Source organism: Triturus cristatus, chromosome 4_1 (assembly GCF_964204655.1).
Source record: "Triturus cristatus chromosome 4_1, aTriCri1.1, whole genome shotgun sequence".
NCBI classification, from domain to species: domain Eukaryota; kingdom Metazoa; phylum Chordata; class Amphibia; order Caudata; family Salamandridae; genus Triturus; species Triturus cristatus.
Genome location: NC_140585.1, coordinates 530,046,579 through 530,060,909, shown reverse-complemented (window position 1 = coordinate 530,060,909; position 14,331 = coordinate 530,046,579). Strand labels below are relative to the sequence as shown.

At 40.3% G+C, this 14,331-nt stretch overlaps 1 protein-coding gene across 2 annotated transcripts in view; it reads right to left on the bottom strand.

The window, feature by feature from the left end:
- Window positions 1-14,331, bottom strand: part of LOC146855188 (uncharacterized) — a 1,301,788-nt gene that overhangs the window by 732,527 nt on the left and 554,930 nt on the right. For both annotated transcript variants that reach the window (XM_085650581.1, XM_085650582.1), the window contains exon 4: window positions 12,657-12,712. In XM_085650581.1, the coding sequence (XP_085506707.1) occupies window positions 12,657-12,712 (56 nt within the window). The remainder of the gene's footprint in view (window positions 1-12,656; window positions 12,713-14,331) is intronic.

Sequence of the window (14,331 nt, the reverse complement as noted above, 5' to 3'; positions counted from 1 at the left end):
TTGGTAGTCAATGTGATGTGTATGAGATTAGGTCTATGTTTTGTGCAAATGTATCTCACTAAGAAGCCTTTCAATTCATCCCTTTAGAATTTCTCAGATTGCCATGCAATTGCATGCTATTGCAGTCCTGTGATGATCTGCCTTTTAGTTACATGATTTTCTGCCATAAGTGCCATATGCCTTGACACCATTCTGTGGTATTGTTCATCCATTCCTCAAGATTTCCAAGGTTTTCTTTATTAGATCTGGGTTCCAATACATGAAGCCATGCCTGAACTTGCTGATTTAGAATCTGTGGTTAGTTGAGCGATTTTAGTGTCAACTGTCCTCAGCTTCAAATATATCCCTGTGCTCTCTCAATATGGCATCAAGAGTAACATCTTACTATGTATGCACAGCTGAAGGCGAAGTTGATTTGGTGAACCCACTTCCTTTGCAAAGCGAGATCGTCTGGGAAGTTTTGCCCATATGCTGGCCAAGGACCAGTAAATATGGTACGACATGGACTGTGTCACAAAATGAGTCTCTCTTTTGTTTCTTTCTCCAGCATTCTCTTAGTCCCACAACCCTCTCTACTCATGGCAATGATCAGGGCTGAGCTGCTTGTGTGTGCGCACTGCTATCACGGCAAATTTCACAGTGTCCTATCAAACTTTGGGGGAGATTTACCATGTTTTCACGTAGCGCACTGCAGCAGCTGTAAATGCTGCACTGCGCTGCCTGAAAAGGAGAGAGGAGGAGGGCACCCAATTTACTACAATAAGGTACTCTCCTCCTCTCTCCTTTGCGCCAGTGCTGTAATCAGCTCCCACGCGCCAGGATACACCTTTTTGCGCCAGGGTGTAAGGATGGCTCCGTCAGTCTAGCATAGGTTGTGTATTAGAAGGGACTCCTTCAGGTAAAAAATACTATGCTTAGACTAACTTGAAGCCTTTTCCCACTTTGTATGTGTGCTGTACAGCGCAGCACGCATGCAAAGTTGCAAAAGGAAGGAGAAATGAAAGCATTTCTCCTTCGTTGAGCCTACTTTGAAAGGGCGAAGTTTTCTCACGCTAAACCCAGTTTACTTTGTTTAGTAAATTGGGTTTAGTGTGAGAAACCATGCGTGGATGCATGGGAACGCCCATGCTCCACCCATGGTATGCACACTTGGTGCTAAGTAATGCAAAGCAGCGATATGCGCTGGGTTACATTACTTTCCCATTATTTCCAGTGCTAAACAAGTTTAGCACTGGAAAGTAAATTGGGAAAAAAAGATTTTGCACCAATTTGCATCACTTTTGTGAAACAAAACTGCATAAACTCTAAGTAAATCTCCCTCTTTGTGTTGTATGAGCAGATACGTTTTGAGGCACAAGCAAAGTAGTCTCTGGTCCAGGGCCCCAGCCTTGCAATGGCCCCTGATAGAGCCAGCTCTATTCTGGAGAAAATAATGCCCTGTTGACCTTGTGTAATTCTTAAAGTGATTGATGTAAATACCGTTTCTCCTTAAATTTGTTTTTAATGTGGGTGATGTGTGGGAGTCTACCACAGACATTGTGCACAAAAATGTTGAGTTTATGTTTCATGCAACATCCACAAAAAAAATATTTTTGATCACAACAGGACCTCACATATGAAAAGGGGGGGGGGTGATTATTTGCAGTAATATTAGTGAGCTGCTGCTGTATTACAATATTGAAAACACATCACTATTCCGGAATATTAGATCGAAACATTTTTAAAATTTGGACCAATGTGGCTGTGTGGTGTCGGTGACCTGCCCAAAGAGGGCATGAAAGACCTGAAACTGGATCATAAGTTCAAAGCAGTTCCGAACAGGGACTCCCAAAATACGTTTGGCTCAGAGCCCCCCAAATCCTTAAGATGTCCCTGTGTATGAGTGTCGGTACCGTGGTCCGGTCACCGGGATTCACGGCCATCAAGCCTCGCAAGGCCCAGCGTAACTATGGCAGAGCACTAGGCATGGACAATAATCTCTTCTCCTTTCCAGGCAGTGACGTTCATTCAGATGCTCCCATTGTTGCAGCGCCTGTGCATGGAGTCCAGTCTCTCCATCTCAAGGGTTTGTAGCTAGGGCCAGTGTTTCCCATCCCTTCATTATCTTGTCATTTTTACAATTCTAAACATTCTCTTGGTAAATGTGTTACTTCATTAGTACCCGTTTAACACTAAAATATAGGAATAAACAACAGAAAAGTAACCAGTCAAACTTTGCGAAGGGCCTTCCACTGCGAAGCAGCATGTGTTACTCCGTTTTTGGTAACATTTGATCCATTTGGGCCAGTAGTGGAGCAAATTTGGCAAAACGCTGTGACCGCAAAATCACATAATTCCAGTAGCCCTGATCATAATGTTAGAAGATTCGTTTTTATTCTGCACACATTACATCAGATTAAGATTAACTGCATTTTTGAAGGCCAAAAACACTCTTTTTGTATTTTGTATAGTGTTGCTGTGTTCTTATTCACAAAACACATTGAAATGCCATTTTTTGTGAAATCTATATGTGGTGAGCACCAGCTACATTTTAGCATGCATATTATTTCCAAGGACATGAAAGCACGAAGTATTCCGTTTTATATTTCGGTTTATAAATGTGCCCACAATGTTTCCTGTAGGGATCGCAATGAATGTAGCATTTCTTTCCACTAACCAAATGTGCAAATGTGTGTGGCACTACGCTCTGAGCGGTATGAAGAAATGTACATTACGCAAATTAAGTGCTAAGAGCCACATCCTCTAAAACATTTTACTCCGTTTAAAATGGGTTATGTGGAAGGCAGGATATTCATCTCTCATCCTTAATAACAGGAGGGGTTGGGAACAGTCATGAAGCTTTTGAAGTGCATACATTTTTCATGAATGGATTAAAACTTGATAGCTAAGAATATTTAAGCGAAGAGAAGGTTGTTCTCAGTTTAGAAGCGCTCAGGGCCAAGGGTCTATGCTTTGTTGCAACATCAATAAATGTATTCATGTTCATAAAAAGCATAGTTTCTAAATTGCAGTGATTTATCGAATTTATATTCTCCATCTGGGCACAGGAAAGATGGTTTTGCAGATAAAAGGCGCAGTTCTGAATAAAGATGCCACTAGGTATATTTGACGAAATAAAAAAAGCTTTCTACACCAAGCAATGATTACGCTATCTGATTTGCCCATCCTAGTGTCCAAAGTCTGAGGGTGCAGTGCCGACAAGTGACAACCAATTGCCGTCCATGTAAATTGACTCCATCAAACGGACGTATTATGAAAGGGCGACCTGTTATTAGCACAACGCGCAATTAACACGGACAATATATAAACCTGATTAAACTGGTCGAGTTTGCATTTTCTCATTACTTCATAACAAAGAGAGCAGAATATTTTTGTCTGCCATGTCAATCGATAGCGCCACTTAGTTCAAGAAGCACTATGGACTTCCACTACGGACTTCCAGCTGAGAGAGATTGTTTTTTGTTAAATTGCTTTTACAAGGAGCCAGTTGGGTGGAATTTAGGGTCTGGTGAGGAGGCTGGCCGTCAGTCTGTAGTTGGAAGGCTGCTAACTAACTGTATGAGTTCTCTGTTGGCTGCAACGCCAGACCAGCCGCAGGAGGTGACGAATGGAAGGCAGCATGCCTCAAGCCATGGCAGTTCCTGTGTGCACACTGCATTATCCCTGCCAACAACCTTGTCGACCTGAATGTGTAGGTAATCGATATGAGGATGCCGGGAAGGGTGTGGCATGTTTTGGTTGAGTTCTGCAGAGGAGAAATGGGTTCTAGTCGAGTAAGATGCTGTGGGTGTAAGGTGTTAGTTATGAGTATGTGAAGACTCGAATGGCTGTGACTGGCGGTTGAGTGGCTGTGGGTGTGAGTGTACGTTGTGAGTGCCTACAGGTGAAATTAATCTGTGACTGGGTTGGTGTGAGTAGTGTTTTGAGTGGTTGTTAATGAGTTGCGAGTGGCTCTGCTCGACAGTGCTGATGTGGTGACTTGAATTTCATGATGATGTGGGTGTTAGGGTGTGAAGTGGTTAGTAGGGGATAGCGTACATTGCTCACGGTGAAGTGAGGTGGGAATAAGTGCTGTCGAGTGACTGTTTTGATTAATGGTGTAACTGGGAGTGCATGGGGTGTGTAACGAGTAACTGTGCCTGAGCACATGTGATTAGGATGGATAGGGGTGGGTAATGGTGTGGGGGACAGGCTATAGCCAGGGTGGGGGTTGTGTATTTAGGTGAGCTTACTCAATGTGAGCACTGCTATGAATGAGTGGTGTTGAAAGGCATGGTTCCCAATGCTGTGAGGGAGAGTATATTCATTTATTGGGATTAAAGTGCTGAGGAATGCAGTAAAAACTAAAGTTAACTCCAGAATTGTATGAGTGCAGCATAAAACTAGCTTGCTTGCTAGGATACGAATGTGTAGCTGTAGCCATGCCTCGCAGCGGAGGGATGGGGGTACTGGTTATCTATGAAGGTCCGCAGACACGGTTGCGGGGGAGCATTGCTCTAGGGTAGTCTGGAGCCCGGGCATTAGTGATACCACCTTGCAGGTTCCGATAAGTCCCCGCTCTACTACTTTAAAAAGCCAGTTAGCTAAAGATCTGTGTGCTGCCTGTGGTGTTTATTCACAGTATCTTCCAAAGGTGCTGCTCTTTCTACTGGGCATTTCACCTCTATGATGCCATTACCAGATCCTTTGCTCAGTTCTTTTTGTGAATGGTTCTAGTTCATTCAAGTAGTAGACACACAGTGTCGGCAAGGCCCCTTTACCATGCACAGGATCGTTTTACAAATGTGTCTCGCTTTTGCCACAATGTGTGCTCAGCCCCACAACTTCACAGGCTCTAGAGCATCTCCAGCAAGTAGAGTGGCTCATACGCACTACTTTCTAAAGTAACAGAACGCTCCTGCTCGCCACTATAGCATTGCCATTTCTTTCAGTTGATGCAGGGTTATCTGAACTTAAAATCATCAGTTTCCTGTGTTTGCAATAATCTGCACTAAATTGAACGATTTACACGCTTTGCAAATATGCATAGGCTGCATCTGTTACCAAATGACAACTCAGATTGTAGCCTGCAATGTTGCAGAATACGCTACAGTTTTCAAGAATAGATTGCAAGTCTACAGGAAGGATGGGTCTCTGGTACTGCACCGCACGAGGAACCACTTTGCTGGTGGGTGCCTGATTGATTCCAATGTGTATCTGAACTAGTTCCACCCATTAATCACTTCACGAATGATCTCGTGGTATCTAATTGCAGGTTCTTATTTAAATAAGTAACTCCCTGGATAGATTTTAATAAAGTAATGATGAAACTTTATAATCATATTTAATCAGTTGAACATACCCACTGGAGGGTTAGAATGAATTAATTTTCAAGTTAGAGACCAACGATAGCCACCGAGGTGATAAAGAATAGCTGAATGTCCTTAATTAATGTTTAGACCACCAGGCAATAAAAACAACTTTTTAGCATGATACAGTTGTAACTAACTCTGCTTAGAACAATTTAGACCCATTAAGGCCCATTAATGGATAAGATTTTAAAGTATAATGCACTACTCAGACAAAAATCTAATGCAAATTGGTCAAGCGGTATGTTGTTCCCATATGCAGATATCCCTTTAGGAACTACTTGCACCCACTTCTTAAATGTGCTTTATATTTCTTCTTTTAAGAAGAAATAACTAATTTTTGATTCATTAAAATCTATTATGTCATGAGATGCAAGTACTAAACTAAGACAAAGGCCCGATTCACAGAACTAATCTGAGATAAAATCCTAAACTTACTACTTTTGGTATTCACAGAAGGCATTTAGTAGTAGTACAGGTAGGACTCCTAACTTTACTAGTACTAAACTAAGACAAAATCCTAACTTTACGACTTTTGGTATTCATAAAAGGCATTTAGTAGTACTAAAGTTAGGAATCCTAACTTTACTACTACTAAAGGCCTTTTGTGAATACCGAAAGTCATAAAGTTAGGATTTTGTCTCAGTTTAGTTAGTAGTAAAGTTAGAAGTCCTAACTTTACTACTACTAAATGCCTTCGGTGAATACCAAAAGTAGTACGTTTAGGATTGTATCTCAAATTAGTTCGGTGAAGCGGCCCCAATGAGTTTGGGATTTGTCTGTAGTCTGCAAGTGACTTGGTCAAGGCCTAAGAAAGGATTCCAAATGGTGTTAAAGATATGTAAACTAGTAATCGGTCAATGACTCCCTTGTGGGTTGCTACCTTCGTTAGGTGTTTGAACTAGTCTTCATTGGTAGAAGAAACCTGTAGTCTCCATTTTTGTAAGATATGCATTTTGGACACTGCCACTGCTGTGTTTATCCTTCTCTTCCAATGGCAAGTGGTTCCAGGTATTTACGCAGTGCTGTACAGTAGTACCAATGATGGAGAGAAAACTAGTGTCATTTTACAAGTAGGATCCGTCATATTTTCCATTCCTTGCCAAAAGGACAGAAGGATATTACAAGAATAAACCATGTGAATCATGTCTCCATTTCAGTTTCTACATCTTCTCCAAAAGTCAGATGTTTGGGCCATATTGGCACATTGCAGTTTTGAGGAGACGTGCCAGTCGTGGAAGAGTTAGAAGTAATTGAACTTCAGACATTCCTCGTTTAGGCTATTATGGGTATCTAACAAGGATGTCCTTTCCGCCTTTGAGTATTCTTTCAAGTGTTTAGGTTGCCATTTGTCTTAAAATAGGTATTGCACTGACTTGGAATGTATTTTTTCTATAGTGTATAATGAGACAAGACACAACCCCTTGGAAATTGTTACGCCTATGCAGATGCAGATATACAGAAGATTAGTAGAAAGTTGTGAGTGGAGGTAGTGTTTCAATTTAATACATCTCCATCTTTGGTCTGTATCAATATGCAATTCCTCTTGTAATGGTTCAAATGGATTAATTACATTATTTCCATTACCTGGTCAAGATCTCTAATTCCTTTTTCTGCCCATTCTTTCCAGTGGATCATGCGGCCTTCAATCAAAAGTGCAGCATTGTTCCAAATTGTTGACTGCTAATGTAGAAAAAGGTTAATTCGCAATAGCTTATGAGTGGATACGCATATCATATAGTTTATCTCCGTACCGGGTTCAGAGATCCGTGTAATACCTTGGTGCTACTGAATCAGGAAGGCCACCCTTTAAGTGTTTTTCACTATGTATCCAATCTAGTACATGCAGTTCTGAACAGAAAAAGTGTGCTAGGGATGCCAAGTGGTGGACTTTGTAGTATAGTTGAAGTCTCCAGATGTCATGGCACAATAGAGTTTTGTCATTTTACGTTGTGAGCACCGAGATCCCAAAATATTTGGTCATTTTATAATAGATTTTTAGAGGTTTTGGAAAGGATAGAAGGAGCATTTTGAAAAGAAACAAAATCTAGGGGCTACCACTATTTTTACTGTCAGTACTTGCACTCCAAGGAATGGCAACAACCCAGCTCAGCATCTGACGCCTCCTGAAGGCTTGGCTATCAGTAGCATAATCTGTAGAAAGATTACAACCTTCATATTCCTGCCAATATGAATCCCGAGATATTTGATGGGGTCTAGGGACCATCTAAAAGGCAGTCCAAAAATTGAGGATAATTGAGTGTTTGAATTTAGCAGGAGGGCATCACTTATGCTACCGTTTATTTTATATCCTGAGAACTGGCTGAATACTGACTCTATTTCCAGCACTCCTGGTATTCATGTCTCAGCCTTTGAGGGCAGTAACAGAATATTATCTGCGAATAAGAATAGTATTATTGTACCCACAGTCATTTGCGTATCTGATACTTGTTGGAAACATCGAATCTCAACTGCAGGAGGTTCAATGGCGAGTAAACAAAGGAAGATGTGACGATGGACATCCTTGTCGTGTATCTCAGTAAATTTTGCAGTAACCCCTTCTGAAACCATTAGAAGTCCCTAAGACAAAGGGCTCTTATAGGGGCATTTACATTTTTTTGGGTATGAATTTACCTTTGGTAAGAGTGCAAAGCAAGTAAGGCCATTAAACTGTCAAAAACGTTTCTCACATCTAATGATACTGCATGCCTACTTTCTTGTACATGTCTGGTCTCCAATATTAGATTAAAGAGAGTTCTCATGCGGTGGCTAGAAGAACACAAAGCCCACGTAATTTCTGTGGATAAGGAGCAGAATGAAGTTTCTCAAGCACTGGGTAAAATTTTTTGCTAGAATTGTCTTACCTGTATTAATTAAGAACATGGACTTGTAACTATGTCATTAGTATGGATCCTTATCAGTTTCTAAGATTAGTGAGAAGGTTGCGCTGTATACGTCTGGCTATAAAACATAATTTATCCGAACTTTCTTAAACACATTGCACAGTAAAGTCATGAGAACCCTGGCACTGAGCTCTGAAAATGTGATCAGAAAAACGTCCTCACCCGGTCCTTTTCCAGATAGAATGGATTTTATGGCTTCTGCATTTCTACCTAAAAAAGGTCTGTTCCACCGCTTCTCCTTTTCTAAGCCAAGAAAGACAGATTTTTGAAGAAGTTATATTCCACGGAGTGATGATCGTTACCTGATTCAGATGTATAGAGTGGCCTACAGAAAGTGGAGAACTTCCCCGAGGTCTGGAGTAGGTTAGTGACCAGCACAGTTGGGAAACTGATAGTTAGTATTGGTTGGTGTGATTCTAAATGCTTCATCAGTAGTGCCAGACGTCTGCCAGCTATTCCCCTTGCCCATACTGCTTTAATTTAAATTTGCTATAGTGCTCTCAATGCTCTGGAGGTAATTAGCAAGTTGAGGTTGAATTTATCCTCCATTAACAATATGGTCACCGTGACGTCTGATATTGTCTAGTTAAATTTAGAATTGGTATGACCAGTGAATGCTGTTAATGTTGTGACTTTTGTCAGATAATTGCAGATTTTCTCATTAGTTGACCTCTCACATAGGAATTACATTGCCCATAGAGTGTGGGTCAAAGCGACTGAATGTACATTTAGGGACAGGTAGTCTATTCCACTTTTTTTCACTTTAGGATCTTTAAATTTGAATGTTGGCCTCTTTCAATATTGGTTAGCTAGAAAGCTTAATTCATTTATTGGCGTCAGAGCCAAATGGTCTACAATACATTGTCCAGTATGTCACATTCATACATCCTTGGGGACATCCAAAAGAAGGAAATAGTCAATTCTCGACTTAATGCCATGTACACAGGATAGCAATTGTATTGCCTGTCTCTGGGATGGAGTAGGGACCATGGATTGAAAAGGACATGGTCTTGTATCAGGTCTATCAGCAGTCTCTTGTCAGTATCAGTGCCAGTCTCAGGAGGTTCAGAAATATCAGGAAATTGATCTATTATTAGATTTCAATTTCCTCCAATTACGGCCTTGGTGTTCTGGAATTATGTTAATTACCTGTCTAAGTCAGTGGAAAACTCTGATTTGTTCCCATGGAATTGGACCATGTCTTACAGATGAGGCTTATCAGGTTTGGATGAAGCAAAACTGCAACTCCTTCTTTCTCCTTGAATGGCCTAGTCAGAAATACCGCCCTCCCCTTACAGCTAAGCTGGAGTTTTCCTGATTTAGATATGTGTTCTTGAATTAGAGCCACACCTGAGTTTTCCTATCTGTGTTTTCTGCATATGTGAGAATTCTTTTACTTGATGACATTGTTGAAACTGTTAATATTTATATACCGACCACTGAGATTCTTCGAGGTTGATTGTGGCTTGATTAATAAATCATCCTATCTTGTTTACCACAAGGTAGGGTTCCTGACCTTTAAAAGTGGAACATGTACAAAACTGGCAACCTTGTGCGAGGCTAACCAAGACCATTTGAAACATATAGACAAGAAGCATAGGATATCCTTGACAATTCATGCAACCACCTTCCAGTGTTTAATCTTGTCATAGCTCACCCTGAATTAAAGTAACAAAACAATTTGAAGACAATCTTATTCATATTCCTAACAGACCACCTATAAAATATCTCCAAAGTGCATCTGAAAGTAATAGAAGCCCATTCAAACCATCATTTTCGGGGTTTCATTGAGGGACCTGCCAGGTGATGCAGCATATGCTACTAAGGTTAAGGTGAGAGGGCTTGAGTCCTTTTTTTTATAGGGTACATTGTTTGACCCTAATTTTCAGGCCAGTAACTATTTGGAAATATTAAAATGCCTTTAACTTTCTTGGATGTTGGGCCTTCTGACTATAAATTACTAATGCTGGTGGGATGCACTGAGGATCTCATATTCCTCTTAATCCGTCTTGATGATTTCTCAAACTAAAAGAAGTAAACATTTTTGAACATTGCTTAGATATGATATTTTTTATTTGGCACTTGTTAACACTACTTGGCCGATTCCTAAAGGTAAGTTTGCATGTTACCCATAATACATTTTAAGTTATTTAAAATGTTATTTAAATATTTTTAGATACCTTTAATTAAATTGTTAATTTCCCCCTCCCTCTCACAATGTCATTTATGTTAAATTTGTCACATACTTGGATGCAAGCCATGTTTTTTTTATTTCTGATTTAGTAGGAAAAATATACCATTTACAATACATTGTATAAAAATATTAATATATGTACTAAAAAAGTAACATTACAAATATTTAATTTTAAGAAATATGCAATAATATAATTCATTTCAATAATGTTTCAATTTAAATGTAATTTAATTTAATTTATACGTTTCCTTATGTGCCATTGTAATTCCCTGCCGGAACTGATTTTTATAAATTTGTGTTGCAGTACCAGTGGTTGGCCATGTTTTGGGCTGGCTTACTGCATGGCGGGACTAGAGCACATTTATGCCTGTTTTGGCAGTGGTACTGCTTTATATTTGTATTATGTGAATAGCAATTATTTAATCATAGGTGGGCATGTGGGCATGTGATTTGTATTAGCAAGTCCATCCTTCAAATTTATTTTGCCCCACCCACTTTGTAGCAAGTATTTCCCATTTTCCCACCACTCCCCCTTTTTCCTCCCAAATTTGTCCCTAAATCCTACACTATGGGCCTGATAACGATGTCATCAGAAAAGGCTCTGAACGGGATTCGGATTCTGTGAATCCTGTTCGGGACCTATGTTCCCGACCGAATCGGTCACCTTTCCGGATAACCGAGTATGATGCAAGGAAGCCGGCTGGGCCGTCTGAATCGGTTCCGAACTGGATTCATGAACCCGAGTCATTCAGTGCCAAATCCTACAGCCCAATGAAGACGGTTTCCAAATGAGCGAGTACGATGATCGATTCGGACAGCCATTCCGAATCAGTTTGGCCAAGACAAAACAGCTGTGGGAATCGGACTTCAGGGACCCCCCTTCCCAACCATGCACAGTGTGGCAGGTACCATGGGGTGCCAGCCACAGGGTGCAAGGTTTTCCCCACACACCCATTTTTTCAATGGGAGCTGTGTTCTTGTTCGGGACACAGGCTCCCATTGAAGTCAATGGGAGTCCGACCGAACCGAGTCCGTAAGCATCCGGACACATCATAAGTGGTCAGTAGGACTCCCCAAATACAAATCTTTCGGAAGGCATTTCGTAACCTGATTCGGTGGGAATGCTTTCCAGACGGCATCGTAATCGGGCCTTTAGTGTGCGACGATCTCTGTCATAGGGCCAGAAACCTCAGTACCAAAATGATATGCGAGGAGGCGGCGATCTCTTGCCTGAAGTTTGTAAACTGCATTTTGGAGAACATAAATAAGTACTACTTTACATATTTCCCTATAGAGTTTTATAATAAGTTCCAAAGTCTGCACCATGCTGCATTAATCTTTCTGCTTTACACTCTTAACAGGGTATACTGCACCTCCTGTTTCTCTACAACAGTTCAATACTCCAAAAGTGTCCTTAAAACAGACTACAATTTGCCTCTGTTGAGCAGGCACAAACACACAAGTTAAGCTTTCTTTGTTGAACAAAATGTCTTTCCTATCTGAATGTTGAATGTTCTTCTCACCACTTTTCAAGCGCTTGCACTTTACTGTTCATGAGGTTCCCCAGTCCGGTTGGTAAACCACTGACACAGAAAGCTCATTGTTTATGATTACTGTTACTCTCAGACTAGCCATAACCACATGAATTCTGAAATGCTCTAAAGTAGACTCTTCCTTCCTATATATATGTGCATGTGGCTAGTGGGTTTTTTATTAAAAAAAATTGTAATGATTGTAATATAAGTTGATTAATATTGTGTCATCAAAGGGCTTCAAATGACTTGGATGTTATTGAATTACTACTGTAATGCCTCATAAATAAGTAGTAAAAACATAGCACATTTTAGGTAGAACTGTTAGGAGGCACTGTTTGCCAATACAGTCCTTCCTTGATGTAACTACGAAGGTGGAGCCCCGTAAGCCTTAAAAACTTGGACTACCAACAAACCTCTTTTCACGCCAAACAGCATTTGATAAAGTCAGTTGTGACGAAACGCGTCATGCGGAGTGATTAAAAGGTTTACAGACCCTGAGTGCTCCGGTGTGTTCTTTGAAGTGGGAACACCTTGTTGGCTCACATTTTAGGTAAGCACAAGACATGGCCCCCAGTTACCACTGTGGCAAATGGAAACACATTCTTTATTCTTTGGCATCATTCTAGTCTTGAAGAACCTGATTCAGCTGGTATTATCTACCTTTTAGTCTACTCACCCTCTCATTGTCATCTGCTGATTTGTTTCTATGCCGTTTCTCTGCATCAGCTGGACCTGAATCATCAGGGAGAAAAAAAGCAAAATGTTAATTGAACAACAATTATAGAGGATGTCATGGCTCACTAATATTTTTTAAGTTGACCCATATCTAAATGACATGATGTTGAAAAAGTAGATGATACAGTATTCTAGTCATAAATCTGTCACCAAGTCAATAGTCTACATTCTACCTCAAATAGAAATGTCTATTAATATATAAATAATCTGAGGCGTCTAGTTCAAATATGATTATTAATAAATAAAAAATCATAATCATATATACCCAATGCGAGTCTTTGATCACATAGATGCCACATAATTACATTACAAAATGTAGAAGACTATGCAAACCTGTATATTTTCCCTGCTAAAGCCTTGCTTCGATAGACAGCTGAGTTTAATTAGGTCTGGTGTGATGTTGTCATGGTTTCTAGAACCAGTGACGAGTCTGGCCGCGGAGTTTAGAGTGGCTCTTAGAGGTGCTATGGTCACCATTCCATACTCTAAGCATGAGATAACTAGGGATTGGACTGCAGACTGATTGTTTGATGGCTTGATTTTCCTTAATGTGTTAAGCTGATGATTGGCTCCCCTTGTATTTGCACTGATCTTGCATATTTAGGTATTTGTCAGAGGTTATGCCGAAAGATATCGCAGAGTCAACAACATGAGGGGTGCAGTTGGGAGCTGTAAGTTGTGTGAGCCAGTCTTGTGTGGGTGCAGAATGATTGTGGGGGACAATCAGGAGGAATTCTGTCTTGAGAGTATTATACAAAGAATGATTATAAGTTAACCATTGTTTTTAGCAGCACACAGTTTATAGTTTTGATATCATATAGAGAAGAGATTTTCAAATACAATTGAGTGTCATCAGCATACTTATGGTATTGACTGTTAGAGCGGTTCAGAATTTCGGAGAGTGCTTCAATAAAAAGGTTGAAAAGTACGGGCGAGAGTGTGGAACCTTGAGGCACTCCAATTGAGACCGGGGTACTGGTTACAAGGGAGTGGTTAACTTTGATTCTTTGAGTTCTGTTTCATAGGAACGAGACAAACCAATTTAAGACAGGCCCGATAGGGCCATCCTTTTTTGAAGAAGAACAATCAGGTTTTCATGTTTGACGCTGAAAACAGATCAAGAAGCATCAGTAGACAGGGTACATTCTGGTCAAGAGATCTCAAGGTGTCATCAACGATGTGTGTTAGGTTCGTTTCAGTACTATGACCCATTCTGAAATCTGACTGGTCTAGGTCAAGGAACTGAAACTTCAACTGTGCTACGGTATTGTTTCCTGGCAGGGCAACACTTCACATCAAAATGGGATGATAATTCATGCACCTGAAGAAAATGAAAGCCATCAGAAATTACTTAACTTGCTTTGCTTTCAAGAAAAACGCTGTGTGAATTTGAAAGTTAATTTTCCACTACGATCTCAAAATCAAAATTCACAGCTAAAGTACACAACTTAATAAAAGGACCTTTAAGTAAGATTTTACTTTTTTTATAATAGACAAAATCGTCTCTACTTAGGGGCCGATTCCGATCCTCTTTTTTTTTTTCCCGCCCGACTCGTATCGGTAAATTTTTCCATACAAATCGTACAAGTCCCGTCCGACCCGTGAAGTATGATTCG